We start from the raw sequence: 17851 nt of genomic DNA, 5'->3' as shown, positions 1-17851 counted from the left end.
GCCTATTTTTCTATACGCTAGTTGTTGTTTTTTTGAAGGACATATGTGATGGCGCGTAGGTCTGTCCTTCCGTTCCACCGTCATAGTTCGTGTCCGGAGCATAACTCAAGAATCGTTCAAGTTATTAAGTTAAAACTTGGCATAAAGGTAGGTTGCGATAAGGCAATGTACAGAGCGCATGAACCAGGTTGGTATGTCAAAGTTTAAGGTCAAAAATGGTGTTCAAAGGTCAAATTTGAACTTCATTTTTGTGTGTCTGTAGCATAATCAAATAAGTATTTAAGGTATTGACTTTAAAAATGGCATATAGGTAGATGGTGATAAGGCAGTGTGCACAGCTCATTGACCAGATCGGTAGGTCAAAGGTCAAGGTTACAAATGGAGTTCAAATGTCAATTTTTCCATCATGTTTCATGTCCAGAGAATAACTAGTGTTGACTTCAATCTTGGCATATATGTAGGTGGTGATGAGACGATGTACAATGTACAGAGTGTATGAACTAGGACTGTAGGTCAAAGGTCAAGGACACGGCAAAGTCATAGTTTGTGTCAAGAGCATAACTTAATAACCATTCAATGTATTTACTTCAAACTTGGCTTACTAGTATAGGCAAGTTGTGATGAGACGATGTGAAGAACGCTTGAACTTGGTCGGGAGGTCAAATGCCATGGTCGCAAAATGAGTTCAAATCTGTCCTGTGTATTTTGTGATTGGACTTCAACAAGGTATTGACTTTGAATTTGGAATATAGGTTGGTGGTGATAAGTTGTTTTGAGGAATGCACCAATCCACATTACATTACTCGCCCGCACTTCCCCCCATACCTTATCCCCAACAAAAAAAAATCAAAATTCAAAAAATCACTTACATTTTCGAGGAGTGTAACACAATTCACATTATTCCTTCCCCGTTTGACCCCAACATAACCTCCAACCCCCATCTCCCCCGCTAAATAAAATGTGCCTAAGTATTCAAGTGCATGAACCAGTTCGTTGTGTCAAAGGTCAAGATTACAACAAAGTCAAACCTTTCCATCATATTTTGGGTCCAAAAGCATAACTGAATATCCACTCAAAGTGCTGATTTCAAACTTGGCATAAAGATAGGTGCAAACGATGAAACGATATTCTGAACACATAAACTTGGTAAGTAGGTCAAATACAAGGTCCCAGAGTGAGTGTACACTCCCCAAACACACAGACGCATATTGACCCCCAACCCTTCCAGCCCCAAACATTCAATTTTAGTTTCCTATGCTTTGGTATTCAGTCACCGTCGCCGCTCAAAATCCCCACACACACAAACTCAAAAAATAAATATTTAAATTGTTTTCCTCCTGCTCTGTTCTACAGTTCAGTATGTTGCAAAGTTGTAATCAAACAGTTCTGGAAATACTATCTAAAATGATTAAGAATGCATTGAAACGTTTCGTGGAAGGAAAGACACTTTATAGATTTCATAGCGTTTTTTTTTAACAAAATAGGGCTTTTTGGGAGATTTTTTATTGAACAGAACACAGATACATAATCACAGAAACGGTGGGTTTGGTATGTATTTGATATCTTTCATAAACATATTCAAAACGAAAGTACACAGTCATTCAAAACATTACAACTATAAAAAAAAACTTATATATTGTATTATATACACTATCTATCACTAATACATAATTACAAAGTTTAAAACCAGGATGTTGTTGCTAATAGTTAATAAGCTACTTGTATACAAAATATCATACAAAAACATTCTTCTATATAAAGTGTTGTAAAAGATTTCGGCATATAATCTAACTAAACTTAAATCACTAAGAAATATTTTCAACTTATTCGTATCTGAAAATTTTTTTTAAAAAATCTGGTTATAGTTCTATTGCTTTTTGTGTAAGTTTGTTTTGTTTGTTTTGGGTTTAACGCCGTTTTTCAACAGTATTTCAGTCATGTAACGGCGGGCAGTTAACCTAACCAGTGTTCCTGGATTCTGTACCAGTACAAACCTGTTCTCCGCAAGTAACTGCCAACTTCCCCACATGAATCAGAGGTGGAGGACTAATTTCAGACACAATGTCGTTTATCAAATAGTCACGGAGAACATACGCCCCGCCCGAGGATCGAACTCACGACCCCGCGATCCGTAGACCGACGCTCTACCTACTGAGCTAAGCGGGCGGGCTTTTTGTGTAAGATGCAAACGTATATCATCATGCAAACTACATTCTATCGGACGTTTCAATGTTTTATGTAACTAGATGTACTGTTCAAACCAGTTATTTACTTGTCATATTTATCTTTGTTTCCAAATTTATTCAGCTCAGTTTTGAGTTGTTATATTACTAAAGTTTTAAACAGTTTAACTTTTCATTTTATGGATTTCCAAATTGAACAGAAATATAAATTTCTCATGCTAACGTAATATATTATAATTATGAAATTATGCGCTGTATATGTAACCATGTGGGGTCATTGCAGTTCGCTCTGCTGCAATATTCCTTTATTTCAGATATTTTTTCTAAAAAAAATAGGGTCGTTTCGTGACTGGGTCCTATTCCGTATAATCCGCGTCAATGAGTCCGGCACAATGTGTTACACAACCATATCCCTTTTTACAGTATTCAGATGAAAGTAGTACTTGACGATCTTGGTACAATTGCACAATCGCTACGTTATATATATATACTTTCATCTTTGCGTATGATAAACTATTTTACACATGCGCAGTTATAACCGTACCTGTGTCCATGGAAATGTTTTCTTGTAGTTTCACATCGTTCTATGATTTATGCAGCCGAAACCGTTATAAAAAGGCTGAGAAATTGCAACTGCAGTTCAGTCAAGTGTGTGTCAGCGTATATTAAATTATTCAATTTCTTTTTCGTAAACGTGTTGCTCAGTACAGTATTCTTTTCTTGGTCCGCTAGTTACCCTCTCGATTTCAAACGGCTCGATAATTTTATCAAGCAAACAGCTTTCACATGCTCCCTTCGATGTTACAATTATCAAATTAATATTTTCTAGGTCTGTGTCATGTATTCGCTGCAGATGAACGATGATATGGTCACTTAAAGAACGGATGTCATTTCCAAACATATCAACAATACAGCAAACGTCAAAACAATGATGTGTCCTGATTAGTGTGCATGCTGACAACAGACCTTGCATGTTATCAGCAACTGGCGTTTCTTGGTGCGTGTCTGTTTCACTGTTTTCTTTTTCCGACTTTGTTTCAACAGCATGAGCGACATCGGAAATGAAAACAGTGTTCCTTCCTTTTAACAATGGAATATTAGTTTGTAAAAAACGAAATGGTACCCAGTCTAAGATAACACGCCCTTCCGGAAATAAATAATTGCTGTATGGCGGAGACAGGAAGTCAGCTGGTATATTGTCTATTACTTTTGTTTTAGTTGCGTAATCGGCCGTATGCGATTTAAGTTTGCTTGATACATTGCTTTTGCGATATTCAAACATATGGATTGCCTGAAAATGAAAGATACATTTATTAATGTTTTGCGAATCATGGCAAACTATACACACAGTTCTGTAATGTCTCTATATATCGTATGCTGTACTAGTATAACCGAAGTACTATCATAGGAAAGTCCTATATTATCTAGGAATTTAATGTAATGTGTACATGGTGATATTAATATAATGCTCACCTTTGTGGCAACCAGTTTGTAGGTTCCTAAGAAGCTTTCTGATGGGTCTTTAGTTTTAAGAAGCGCGTGGTAAATAGGTAATCCGTTCTCTTTTTGAAGGGTCTCAACCTGGCTTATGAAACGTTTATATACTTGATTGCCCCGGTGGACAAGAGAAACTCGAGATGCTCTTGATACCATGGTTTCTCCATTATCTACTCGAAAACAAGCTACATACGCAATCTGCAACAAAGGTGGTAGAATATTCATAGTTTAATGAGTTCAATGACAAAATGATGTACAGAATAACAAATTGCTTTGTCTCAAACAGGCCTAGGAAACTAATGCATATATAGTGTTCAGTCATGGCATAAATTTGCAGGATGGATTTGTTGATGTAAATTGCTCAATGAAGAACATGCTTCTCAATCATAGACCTATTTCAAGAACGGGAAGTGAAATTCATTTGAAGCCGTCCTTGAAAAATAAGTTACTTTACACAGATGTGTTTTTGTTAAACAATAGTACAAAAGTTGAATCATGAATAGAAAAAGTGGAAACTCCACAGGTCGCTCAACACAACAAAAACGAAAATGTCATGAAGTCGGTACAAGACAAATGGTATCACAGTCCTTATAAAATTAGTTAAAATCAGTCTGTAGAATTCAGTTAAAGTTTGATACAAATAACGCGAAAGAATCGCTCATCTATCCTATATGCTGTGATCGTTTGTCCGACTTTATCATGAGAAGAAGTCGTTTAAAGTTTATTTTATAATTTTAGCGGTGGCCCCTGTGAGCATCGAAAGCGTCCGGGCATACTTGAATAAGGTCCATGTAAAGATGTTTTGGAGTACGTTTGGAGGACATCTATCACGTGTTTCACAAGAAAAAGTTGTTCAAAGTTCAAAGTTACTCAGGCCCGGATCCAGAAACATTTGACTGGGGGGGGGGACCAGTCTAGAACTAAAATGTCACCGCGGAGGCTCATAGCGCCGAAAGCGGGTTGGTGAGAGGGGGGTCTCTGCCCATGTTAACGGGGTTAGGGGGTCTTCCCCCTGGAAATTTTTGATGGCCTCTGGTGCATTTTTAGGTCTAAATTTTGAGGTAATGGATGCGTTACTCCCCTCTTGATGGGGGCGGGGGGGGGGGGAGTTTGAAAAACAGGTATGAAATGGTGGCCTCTGGGTCTAAATTTTGATAAAATATTATTCCTTTGCCAAAATAGTAGGTCACTTCTCAGCTCACTGGGGTGGGGGGGGGCACGAGCCCCCTCGGTCCGGCCCTGGATCCGGGCCTGTTACTTGTTAAAGCTCTTGACGTGCCCAAGTACTGTCAAACTAATCAGTTCGAACAAACTTAAGAGTACATTTGTATATTATTCCAGGATGCTACAGACCATGTTTTGGTTCACGTGAGCTTAACTGTTGAGCATGAGACGGGTGAAAGTAATAAACCATCGAAAAACGTTAATTTTTTTTATGTAATTTGGTTCTAAAATACCATGCAGTTTGCACTCTAACTAAAACTACAAACTTATATACGTGCATTTTGATGTCAGAATGTCAAATTTCATAAACTGGTGAAAAGAGTATGCCATAAACCATTGACAATTTTTGAGCCAAAGAACTACATCCAACCATAACCATTCAGCAACATAATGACGAATTATGTCCTGAATTGTAACCGTATCACTAAATCCGTAGACCGCGAAGTAAACTATAATTTGGGAAACACTTTACCAAATAAGGTAGCAGGGTACACTTGGATTCGAACATTTTGGGCACGGCCAGGCTTACATGTAGCGAGTCGTTATATTGCACTTCCCTAATGTGCAGAATCAGAGTGGCCATTTTATAAATTGTGCGCATGTTTTGTGCTTTTAATTAATGACAAAACCAGGACTCTCATACAAAAATACGGAACGATATCAAAACGAAAGTTGTACCCCATCCATTAAAAATAACACGTCAAAATCATCAATTTTGCACTTTTTGGACAGCCTGCAACGATCCCGTTGCGGGAACAACGTCCATTTGTTTTGCATTTCTCAATTTAATAGGCCCTACTGAACTACAGGATATTAATAGAATGTCGGTCTAGCCATCTCGTTTTTTTTCACAAAATAGCAAAAATATACCCGAGTGTCAATCAACAAGCATGGAACTCTTCAATTTCCCCGCGCTGAAGATGACTCATCGATTCATACAAAACTAGCAGCAGTTAGTTTTACAATTTACATCAGAATTTTACATGTATCAGCTGTTTAAATTTTCTAAAGAATTAACAATCATTATCTCTCACTGTAATTTACAGACATCCAAAATCACGAAGTTCTAATTATTACAAATATTGACGAGGAGTACCCTGCTACCAAACAAAATAGTCCCGAAGGAGTTACTTTTCATGGAAAACACTCTTCAGCATAGGGCCAAATTTTTCAGGGGTAAATACTGCTTTTCATCAAGATAAATCGAGGTACTCGACTGTACACATTTAAGCAGAAAGCAATGCCAGGTGCAGCACCATCCAAAGAATTTGTCAAAACATTTAAATCTCACAAACTTTCACAAGATCTATAGCTTGAAAAGGAAATGTTTTTTCTTCTCCTCAACCTCAACGTTAAACAAGTGCTAGAAATCTAAAGAAATCTATCAAATGAATTCGAGAACTTTAGCAGCATACGCAAGGCTTCAAAATACCAGTTTAAATAAGATGATAATAATGAAAAATGTGAAATCAAGCATTTGCGTTAGAGTGAAAAGTATAAAAGGATGTTGTTTCGCTTTAGTAAAGATGACTCAATGTAGTAGAATGCATTTACCAAATATATTAAATATATAAAACTGTTTACATACGATTTTCTCATTTTCCGTGTAAACATACGAAGTCACGTGTTTGCTGTTTTGGAAATAATCATAATAGTCGGATAGATAATCCAATCCCTCATACACATTGTCAATTATTCGTAACACAGCTCGCTTGTCAGATGGTGTTGTCTCTCAATGCAATAACAGTACTCCATTGCTTATAACTCTGTACCAAAACTGAAAATAAACTTTATGCTCTAATAGAATTATAGCTGATTGTGTAATAAAAAAAAGTTCGCTCCTGTCGTCATTCCGTATAATTTGTATTGATCCACCGGTAATGAGTTACAGCGATGATCACAGTTTTGAGTGACACAACTTTGAATCAACCTTAGACGACATTATTGCATCCTTACATGGTATTGAGAGTTGTCATACATTTTAGATTGTTAAAGGTAAACGATTCAAGGCTGACTGAATTTGAAAGTCAATATTTAAACCATGCGTTAGATAGAGGAATATCATTTTATCATAGTGTGTCCTTTGTACGAGAATATAAGAAAAACATATTAAAATCATATTATTACCGAAGGCCAAATGTAACGAAATTCATTGAACTTCTGAATAGTGATAAACAAGTTATTATTAGATATTTAGTTCTGAACCACTGAAATGTCATCAGGCCCCAGTTGTTTGAAATTTTAACAGGCTGTTAAACTAACTGCGGGTTAAATTTTGATTCAAAATTTGTGTCTTGGTGGGAAACACTAGTATGATGTTTGGATTTTACTGTAAAGGCCGTTAAGTGCTCATAATCCTTAACTCATAACTTTGTTTTTCTAAGTCTTCTAAAATGTTGAAATATAACCCTGAAAGTTAATCGACTGTTAGCTTAATTGCCTGTCGTACAATTTCAAAAGTTAACAGGAAGCAAACAGTCGGTCGCTGCACGGGAAACTGGGTATGCCTGTAATCGTTTTCAATTGGGCATCGAATAACATTCGCTGAATTTTCATTTCAGTTCAGTAATATAAAAAATACGTAAGATTTGCTTTCCTGTGACTATGTTTTCATATTAGATCCATCATAACTGGAAATCACAACAGAAGGATTTCCATACATAACCGACTTTGTATAATTCTGGAGCTAAACTGGACGTGATAGTGTCGCCACTATCTACTGTTAAACAAGCCGTTAAGCCTGTTAAGCAGTCTGCAGAAGATATAGTACAGCTTAATATCAAACTAGTATCCTTAACGTCTGTAAGCATGATTGTTTCATCGTATCTTTTTAACATTAAGATACAGTGTTATGCATGATAATATATGAGCCGTGCCATGGGAAAACCAACATAGTGGGTTTGCGACCAGCATGGATCCAGACCAGCCTGCGCATCCGCGCAGTCTGGTCAGGATCCATGCTGTTCGCTAACAGTTTCTCTAATTCCAATAGGCTTTGAAAGCGAACAGCATGGATCCTGACCAGACTGCGCGGATGCGCAGGCTGGTCTGGATCCATGCTGGTCGCAAACCCACTATGTTGGTTTTCCCATGGCATGGCTCAATTATAATAACTCTTAATTGGCTATTTTCTCATTTCGATGTAAACATAAGAAGTAAGGTGTTTGCAGATAATATTCAGGTGGTAGATAATTCAACCCGATATTCACGTTGTCATTTATTTGCTAGTAGTGTTGCTTCTTGAACACAGTTTATTGTCAACAATTGTTTGTGTCAAATATGCTCATAACCAAATCTCCAAATTGTTATCAGCTAATGACCTTCATCATAACCAGATCTCCAAATCGTTATCAGCTATACATGAGTAACCTGATATACTTAACTACGCTTTGAAAGAGTGTTTACTGGACTATTTTATTCATTACATAACATACCATACTCCTTTGAAAAACAACTATGAGCAATAATAGAATAGCGGTAGAATATGAAAGAAATATTGTATGCAAAATATGTTCAGGATACAGTTAACAAATGAAGGTATTTGACTTTTACCTAAATTAGTGTGTTCAACTACATGCGCCTGACGCGGGTTATCTTATAATGTGTGCTTATAATGTGTGTAGTCAAACACACGGTAATGTTTTTATGCATTAATACGCATATATAACTTGTTCACTGTATGGCAAAACTAACAATGGAGTATAGTTACTGTGTTCGTGAAGCAACGCCGGAAGACAAGCAAGCGGTGTTACAAATACATGACAATGTGTATGACGGCCTGGATTACTTACAGGACTATTATGATTACTTTCAAAACAGCGATCACGTGACTCCTTATGTTTACACTGAAAACGATAAAATTGTAAGTAGTGAAAGTGTGTATCATAGCTAATATAAATTTATCATGTTACGAAGAAAGAATTAGGCGAGTAGCTAATGAACCGTCTGTATTTTGTATTTTTACAGAAATTTCAGTCTTATTACAAAAACGTTTTGTATTGCTTTGTTTAAGTACTTGTTTAGTTCAGCATTTTTTCTAGCTTGGAAACTTGATTTAAGTGCAGATGATTACGTACCTCTTACCTGAAAGAAACTTGAATTCCCTGGTCCCACAACCAATACCATTCCAGTTTTTACTTTCCAAGACAAATACGTTCATGGAATGGTCTTTCCAGTCCTGCTCGAGTTTGGTTCTATTGATCGAGCGGCTTATATTTGTAACCTTTTAATATATATATATACGTTTTTATTTCTAGTATTGGTTGCCCTTGTCTACTTTGAACATAATAAGCTTGGCCATCTTGTAAAAATCTGTCACAAAGCGCCCCTCTGTCATTATCAGTTGTTAGGGAATACACCATAGGTGTAGATGTAGACAGTAACACCCAGCTCCTTCCACAGATTAAGTGGAGCCCTATAATGCATAACAATAATGAAACTGAATTAATTCTGTGGTCTCAAATGATCAGAAATATAAAACAAGAGGGCCATGATGGCCCTATATCGCTCACCTGTTATCATTGCACTTGAGAACAAGAAGATCCTCAAAAAAATATCTAAGTCCAAAGGACAGTAACAACAAAGAAAAGAAATTTAACCAAAAAGAAAAAAAAAATCTTACAAGGTACAGATATGTCAAAATACACCTAAAAATTGGAGGTACCATCCACAGAAAAGTGGTCTCGGTTTTTCCCTACGGCCAATAATAAAAAAGTTACTAAATACCAGCTATTTATAGTAACATAAAAGGAAAGTAATTAAAAAAAAATATTGTAAGTGAACAAAAGAAGGATCTGCCAATATAAATCTGCTGACATAAATGAAATTTCAGATCAGTATCTTCATTAGATACGGAGATATACCCATTTTAATTTGAAATAAAGGAAGGTAATTTGACATAAAATCAGTCCATAGTTATCTACCCTGATTGGCTCAGTCCAACTAATGACAATAATGAAATTTCAAATAAGTCCTATAAGTACTTACTGATATAAATCCATTTTGATTACAATCAGGGGAGGTAATCAGATATGAAAATAACTCTGAACCTACGCTTGGATCTGATTTGTCATGGAATCCAAGAATTATTGTTGTTGAAGTTATTTTGGAAGTTTGTATCAAATAAAACCATAAATGAAGTCTCTATATGGCTGCAAAAGTAATTTTGGACCTTTTAGGGGCCATAACTCTGGAACCCATAAAGAAATCTGGCCAGTTCAAGAAAGGAACCAAGATCTTGTGGTGATACAAGTTGTGTGCAAGTTTGGTTAAAATCGAATCATAAATGAAGCTGCTATTGTGCAGACAATGTCAAAATAGCTAATTTTGGCCCTTTCAGGGGCCATAACTCTGGAACCATCATGGGATCTGGCCGGTTCAACTAAGGAATCAAGATCTTATGGTGACACAAGTTTTGCGCAAGTTTGATTAAATTCAAATCATAAATGAAGCTGCTATTGTGCAGACAATGTCAAAATAGCTAATTCTGGCCCTTTCAGGGGCCATAACTCTGGAACCCATATGGGAATCTCGCCAGTTCAAGAAAGGAACCAAGATCTTATTGTGATACAAGTTGTGTGCAAGTTTGGTTAAAATCAAATCATAAATGAAGCTGCTATTGTGCAGACAATGTCAAAATAGCTAATTCTGGCCTTTTCAGGGGCCATAACTCTGGAACCCATAAAGGAATCTGGCCAGTTCAAGAAAGGAACCAAGATCTTATGGTGATACAAGTTGTGTGCCAGTTTGGTAAAAATCAAATCATAAATGAAGCTGCTATTGTGCAGACAAGGTCAAAATAGCTAATTTTGACCCTTTCAGGGGCCATAACTCTGGAACCCATAATGGGATCTGGCCAGTTCAAGACAGGAACCGAGATCTTATGGTGATACAAGTTGTGTGCAAGTTTGGTTAAAATAAAAATCATAAATGAAACCACTATCATGCAGACAAGAAATTGTTGACGGACGGACGGACGGACGGACGCACGCACGCACGGACTGACGACGGACGACGGGTGAACACAAAAGCTCACCTTGTCACTATGTGACAGGTGAGCTAAAAACAGAAAAGGCTTTCGCCTAATGACAGCTGTTATTGTTAATAAGGAGATAAATAAAAAATGTAAGAAGACCATTCGGAGGCAAATATCGCAAAAAGCTAAATAATAAAAGATTGTATTTGAATTAATCTAACTGAGGGTTTCAAAAGATCCCATTGAAGCCAGCTTGGACATTTTTGCCGTGATATGTGTTTGCTGACCTGCAACATTAAGCCGTTATTGTTTATTCTCTTGTTGCTTTGCCTTCTGCAAAGGCATTCAATTTGGCGACATGTTTTTAAAAGTGGTTCGTTAGATGTTTCCTGTTTATATATATTTACAAGAGCATTTCTGTGTTTTACATATTGTGTCTTTTGTTATCATAGGATGGATAATGCATTCAACTGGCGGAGATAACTTACTTTACTTCGAGACAAGGTTGGGATTTAAAGAAAGTGTTTGTGCACAAGTTACTGGTTTTAACTCAGCAGCGGTGATTTTGCCACTGACCGTTTTTAAGATGATGCCTATCTGGGTTCCTTTGTGTGTTTGGCATGTCCTCGCTGTACATCTGTTTTACTTTGTCTATGAATTGTTGCGCTTACATATATCCGCTATATTCACATTTAGGGTTTGCTTCAATGGTGTGCATTCTTGGGACGTGGCAGTTCCATTTTGATCTTTTTGCCCTGGTTCTTGATGTAGACATGTTTTCCTTCTATATGTATCGGCGTGAAGTTGGCAGTACAGCAGTAGCAGCAGTAGCAGCAGTTAACTGCTGTAACTGCTGGCAGTAGCAGCAGTTAACTGCTCCTACTGCCAGCAGTTACAGCAGTTAACTGCTCCTACTGCCAGCAGTTACAGCAGTTAACTGCTCCTACTGCCAGCCAGTTACAGCAGTTTATTGCCTGTCGCAGTTCACTGCCACCAGTTACAGCAATTGATCGTGTTTGCTAACATCAGCTACTACTGCCAGCAATTATAACAGTTCATCAAGTTGTATTACCAGGTGGTGAGAATGACATAAGGTATTTATTTTGTCAGTGTCCTACATATAATACTGCCAGCAATTAAATTGTGTTATTAAAATCATTTACAAGATTCCTTCAGATGTGTAATAGGCCGTAAAACCTACCCTTCTCGCGTATCGTTTAAACATCATTGAAGCGTTTTTAATCTATCATGAATTATCTGCCCTTGAAACCGATATTCAACGGCAGAAAATTCAGGATCAAGCCTAGGTACCTATGATCTTTAATACATATTTTCGTTCTAACTTTGATTCTCAGACAGTATACAAAGTTTAAAGAAATTCTGCCCGTAAGAAAAATTTTGCCCTATAGAAAATTGCCCCATTCACCCTTAAATTCTCCTGTAAACTATACAATACCAGCAGTTAAATGGTTTAAAAGTCTCATTTATGTTTCTGCCAGCAGAGTGGTCTATGAGAACATGTCACTTCAAGCAGTGAAATGAGTCAAATGACCAATGAAAGCAGTTTTCTATGTGCTACTGGCAGCAGTCAAATGGTTTATAAGACAAGTATACCAGTTCTTTTTTATATGTAACTACCAGTGATTAAATGTTTACAAGGCTCCTATTACTGCTAGCAGTAAAATGTTTATGACAGCAAATAACAAGGTTCTTGTTACAGCTAACGACTGGTGTGTTAACTGCTGAAAGAAAACCACTCAAGTCGCATTCAGCCACGAGTCCATCAAAAAAAAAAGAGTTCCCCTTGGAAACACCGCCCCACCTCACCCCGGGTTCCTCCCAAACAAGAGTTTTCCCCGAATGGCGGCCACCCGTGCCGGGTGGGGGACGACCCCCTCTACAACGGCCACCCGGTCCGATCCAAAAGTCAAGGTCTGGGGCGGAGCTGGGGGTGCCCAAACTGAAAAATGTGAACATTTCCAGAAACGGCCTCGGACCAAGTTTGAGACCCGCTCACGAGTAAACAAGAGTTTTCCCGGGGTAGCCGCTATGCTGGCCCCCCATACACCGTCACCCTCTACAACGGCCACCCGGTCCCGTCCCAAAGTCAAGGTCCCGTAGGGTCCTCCTATTAACTGCTGTAAGCATTTTAGGCCACCCCCGCCTCACACCTCACCCCGGGTTCCTCCCAAACAAGAGTTTTCCCCGAATGGCGGCCACCCGTGCCGGGTGGGGGACGACCCCCTCTACAACGGCCACCCGGTCCGATCCAAAAGTCAAGGTCGGGGGCGGAGCTGGGGGTGCCCAAACTGAAAAATGTGAACATTTCCAGAAACGGCCTCGGACCAAGTTTGAGACCCGCTCACGAGTAAACAAGAGTTTTCCCGGGGTAGCCGCTATGCTGGCCCCCCATACACCGTCACCCTCTACAACGGCCGCCCGGTCCCGTCCCAAAGTCAAGGTCCCGTAGGGTCCTCCTATTAACTGCTGTAAGCATTTCAGGCCACCCCCGCCTCACACCTCACCCCGGGCTCCTCCCAAACAAGAGTTTTCCCCGAATGGCGGCCACCCGTGCCGGGTGGGGGACGACCCCCTCTACAACGGCCACCCGGTCCCAGTCCGATCCAAAAACCAAGGTCTGGGGCGGAGCTGGGCGTGCCCAAACTGAAAAATGTGAACATTTCCAGAAACGGCCTCGGACCAAGTTTGAGACCCGCTCACGAGTAAACAAGAGTTTTCCCGGGGTAGCCGCTATGCTGGCCCCCCATACACCGTCACCCTCTACAACGGCCACCCGGTCCCGTCCCAAAGTCAAGGTCCCGTAGGGTCCTCCTATTAACTGCTGTAAGCATTTCAGGCCACCCCCGCCTCACACCTCACCCCGGGCTCCTCCCAAACAAGAGTTTTCCCCGAATGGCGGCCACCCGTGCCGGGTGGGGGACGACCCCCTCTACAACGGCCACCCGGTCCGATCCAAAAGTCAAGGTCTGGGGCGGAGCTGGGGAACCCCAAACTTCTGTCTGATTTTACAATCATGATGTTAATCTGTACAATGTACATGAATGAATACATTGATGGATAATTGTCCTTTCCTGTTTTGCATAATCTTCCTCGCCTTTCAATTTTCAGTCGGAAGCTGGTAAAATTCGATTTTAGCACACAACAACTTTATTCAAACTATTGTTTGTATTTTTACTTCAGTTATCATTAAAAATTACTATTTTAATATAAATGCCTATAAAACACATGTACTCATTTTATTTAGAAAACGTGCCCGGGCCAAATTCGAAACCATCCCTTGCAATTTAGAAAAGCGCGGGATTTTCTACTTTCAGTTTCTTAAAATACAATCTGGGGAGGTAATTACATCATAGTAAAGGCCAAAACTCAAGAGTTAAATACACTACACTATAAACTGATTTGACATTTGAGAGTTCAATTTATAGGCTCGTCTCAATTTTGTAAATCAGCCGTGTTTTATTACAAATGTATATTCACTTCCTGTCTAAATAAAATGGTGTTGTGGTTGCGTGGAGTATTGTCCTGTAAGCGGTTGGGACTCTGTACTCTGTCAATTCATTTTTTATTAACCTTTTATGTGCGATAAAATTAATTCATTCTTTCACTTACTAGTGTATGTTTTCTATTTTTCTTTTCATCTTAACGCAAAATACCATGCATAATTTTCATTATTGGTAAGTTTCGCCAGCTAATTCGTCAGAGTCCACAGTACAATATTTTTAGCCAAGAATTTCATAAAAATATAAATAATTTGATTTGCACATGCATGCATCACATCCATTGTGCATTATATAAAATATTTTGTACTTACTTCTAAAAAAATATGATAATACGCATTAGACTTCCATATAATTTCGTTTGATCTGTTGCGGCTTTACATAACACTGTATTAAAGATGAAAATTTATATTGATTAAAATACTGATGGATATACAAGCACTGCTTATACCTACCATAATATCACAGCTATTTAGGCGGTTCATCTTTTTGTTGGTAAAATTAATTATTATACAAAATAAATCTATACTACTATATTGTATTTGCAAACACTATCCAAATTACAGACCGTTCCATTAAAAAAGTATAAAGCACCGCTAACTTTAAAACCGAGTAATAACTCATGGCAATAGCAGCACTTCACTTGTGGTAGTCCAAACAATTTAACTGTTGTAACTGCTGGCAGTAGCAGCAGTTAACTGCCCGTACTGCTGGCAGTAGTGGCAGTTAACTGATGTAACTGCTGGCAGTAGGAGCAGTTAACTGCTGCTACTGCTGCTACTGCTGTGCTGCCAACTTCACGCCGATCTTGTGATAGTACTAACATTTAACTGTTGTAACTGATTGCAGTAGCAGCAGTGAACTGATGTAACTGCTGGCAGTAGCAGCAGTAGCAGTTAACTGCTCCTACTGCTGGCAGTAGCAGCAGTTAACTGCTGCTACTGCTGCTACTGCTGTACTGCCAACTTCACGCCGATTCTATATGTATATATTTTATTACATGTTTTGCAGATTGCATATGTAGCTTGTTGTCGTGTGGACAATGGGGAGACCGCTGTGACAAGAGCAGGTCGTGTATGCCCTGATCATCACGGAAAACATCTGTATAGTCGTTTTAAATCTGAAATTGAGACTCTCCAAAAAGCGGATGGTATAACTAGACGACATGCGCTTATAAAAAGTGCACCTCCCTCTGAAAGGTTCTTAAATTCCTACAAGCCCGTCGCAAAGAAGGTATTTGTGCTTTGACTTTTTTATATACAGATGGTACAAATGATGATGTCATACTTATTTGCTTATAGAATGCACACAGTGCTTTGTCATAGCAAGATATGTGGTAATGTGGTATCTGTCGTGTTTTATACAAAGGTTAAATGCTTATTAGAATGCTTAAAACTATAATGGCTGATTTAGGACATGTCGTTATGTTGCAAAGGCGTGCCTGCGGTTAATGTACCACATTTACGCGCCATAATGAAATTTAGACAGTTTTTAGTCGTTTTGGTGCACGCGTGAACACGACAAAACAAAACTAACATCGCAACATAACGAAACATAAAACGCGACAGAAAGAAACATTATATGTATTTCGTTCTGGCGCGCGCGTCATTAACATACAGTTCATGTTGGTGTTCATTGGCGCCCACGCCAAGACGCAATAGAATGTTTAGTTGTTTCACGTTGGTGTGCGCGCCATAAACAAAGAGATTGGTGCGTGCACCAGAAATGAATGAAATGTTTAATTGTTCCGCGCTCGCGGCGCGCACGCCAACGTGACCTAGGAAGACATTTCATTTCGTTTTGATGCGTGTGTCGCGTCCTATGTTTCGTTTTGTTGCGTTGTGTGCATTCCAAAGGACACAAAACTTTTAAGATTTTGTCATGGCGCCTGCCAGGACAACATGGCAAAATGTGCTACAAAAAAAAAAGAAACACGTGCAACACGAAATAACGAAATGTCCTAAATCAGCCACCATATAAACCAGGTAATAACTGCATACATGCATTAGAGTTCATATCGAAGTCGGCAATTTTCTTTTGATTTCAGGACATTTATTTGTTTGAATACAACAGAGGCAATGTATCGAGCAAATTAAAGTTCCTTGCTTCAGATCACAGCCCAAGTGCGAAAGTTATTGACACTATACCGGCTGACTTTCTGTCTCCTCCATACAGTAATTACTTGTTTCCGGAAGGACGTGTTATACTGGACTGGGTACCATTTCGTCTTTTACTAGCAAATGTCCCTTTGTTCAAAGGAAGGAATACAGTCTTCTATACGGATATCACCACGGTTGAAACAGAACGCAAACGAGAAATTAACGATGAGCCTACACAATTGAAAACCAAACATGCTATCCCTCATCCAGTACAAGGTCTTTTGTCGGCAAGTACCGTCTTTAAGGCTCATCATGACTTAGATTTGTCATGCAACTTGGATGTTTTCGGAACCGATTTTCGCTCTTTACGGGATCATATCATTTTCCACCTGCAGCGAATAGATGCCATAGGTCTCGAAAAGATAAATCTACGAGTTTATACAATGAAAGGAGTAGATGCCAGCCCTTTGCTAGATCCATTTCTGCGGTCGTTAGGAGTGGAAACACTAACAAGAGAATCAACAATAAACCAATATATAGAACAAGTTATTTACGAGAAGGAGATAAACGGGTGAAGTAAAAAAAAAACTTGATATTTTCTAACGAAAAGAAGTTTGGATGTCTGAGTTGCTTTCAGTTGGTATGAGCTTGGAAAATATGTATGGGCTTGATAATGATACTAGGTTATAGTTAATTAAAAGAATTCTCCAAATATGTGCTTTTACCATGGAAAAACCAGGATGACTGTCCAAAAGGGAAGGACACGTCCCAAAAGCAGATCCTCCTCTAACCGCTTGTTCCTTTTGCAAAAACAGGATTCTTATACAACAAAAGGTTTAAGTAACAAGCAGTCTCTGTATTACAAAAGATGTTGTAACATGTTTATCAAGGCCTTCGCTATATATATCAACAAAGTTAGTCCTAGTTTTTTTTAAAGGGGTGATGTTTTACTTAGATGTACCCTTAAGTCAGTGGTTTGCTTTTCGGCGTTCATATTTAGAGAGGTAAGTTGTTGAGAAGAACATGCCTTGGATTGACTTCTTAGTTTGTACTAGTTTACAACCATGTTTTTGTCATTTATGTAAGAGCGTAGTTCACCGAGGAATTGTTTTGTTCCAAAACGTTGAATTTAATAAAGGAAGTGTGAAATTTGCTAGTAACCTCCTATACGCTTTTCCAGCGTTAGGGTTAATGGCCGCTCCAAGCAGCGTGTTTTCAATTTGCGTTTCTTCTGCGAGGTTCATTATGTGAATGTTGTGTTGTAGGTTTATGACGTAATTCTCCTCCACTTTTATATTGATCCAATTATAAACAACGCATTTGTTTATAACAAAAAATAATAAATGATTGAATAAA

General features: G+C 38.6%; 2 protein-coding genes across 3 annotated transcripts; one reads left to right on the top strand and one right to left on the bottom strand.

The window, feature by feature from the left end:
• Positions 1-1539: 1539 nt before the first annotated feature.
• Positions 1540-6904, bottom strand: LOC123555500 (uncharacterized). Its single transcript, XM_045346108.2, has 3 exons — positions 6493-6904; positions 3657-3878; positions 1540-3474 (listed from the first exon to the last, which is right to left on the bottom strand). The coding sequence occupies exons 2-3, from the start codon at positions 3834-3836 to the stop codon at positions 2854-2856; spliced, it is 801 nt and encodes a 266-aa protein (XP_045202043.2). The 5' UTR covers positions 3837-3878; positions 6493-6904; the 3' UTR covers positions 1540-2853.
• Positions 6905-8250: 1346 nt separating this feature from the next.
• Positions 8251-17851, top strand: LOC123554430 (histidine N-acetyltransferase-like). 2 transcript variants are annotated; one of them, XM_053548098.1, is made up of 3 exons: positions 8251-8441; positions 15408-15629; positions 16444-17851. In XM_053548098.1, the coding sequence occupies exons 1-3, from the start codon at positions 8436-8438 to the stop codon at positions 17068-17070; spliced, it is 855 nt and encodes a 284-aa protein (XP_053404073.1). In that variant the 5' UTR covers positions 8251-8435; the 3' UTR covers positions 17071-17851. The 2 variants fall into 2 exon arrangements, with proteins under 2 accessions (XP_053404073.1, XP_053404072.1); XM_053548097.1 differs by having other exon boundaries at positions 8252-8766.

The sequence above is a fragment of the Mercenaria mercenaria genome, chromosome 7 (assembly GCF_021730395.1).
Source record: "Mercenaria mercenaria strain notata chromosome 7, MADL_Memer_1, whole genome shotgun sequence".
NCBI lineage: Eukaryota > Metazoa > Mollusca > Bivalvia > Venerida > Veneridae > Mercenaria > Mercenaria mercenaria.
The sequence above is the reverse complement of the archived record's forward strand: the minus strand, read 5'-3'. Positions and strand labels throughout refer to the sequence as shown.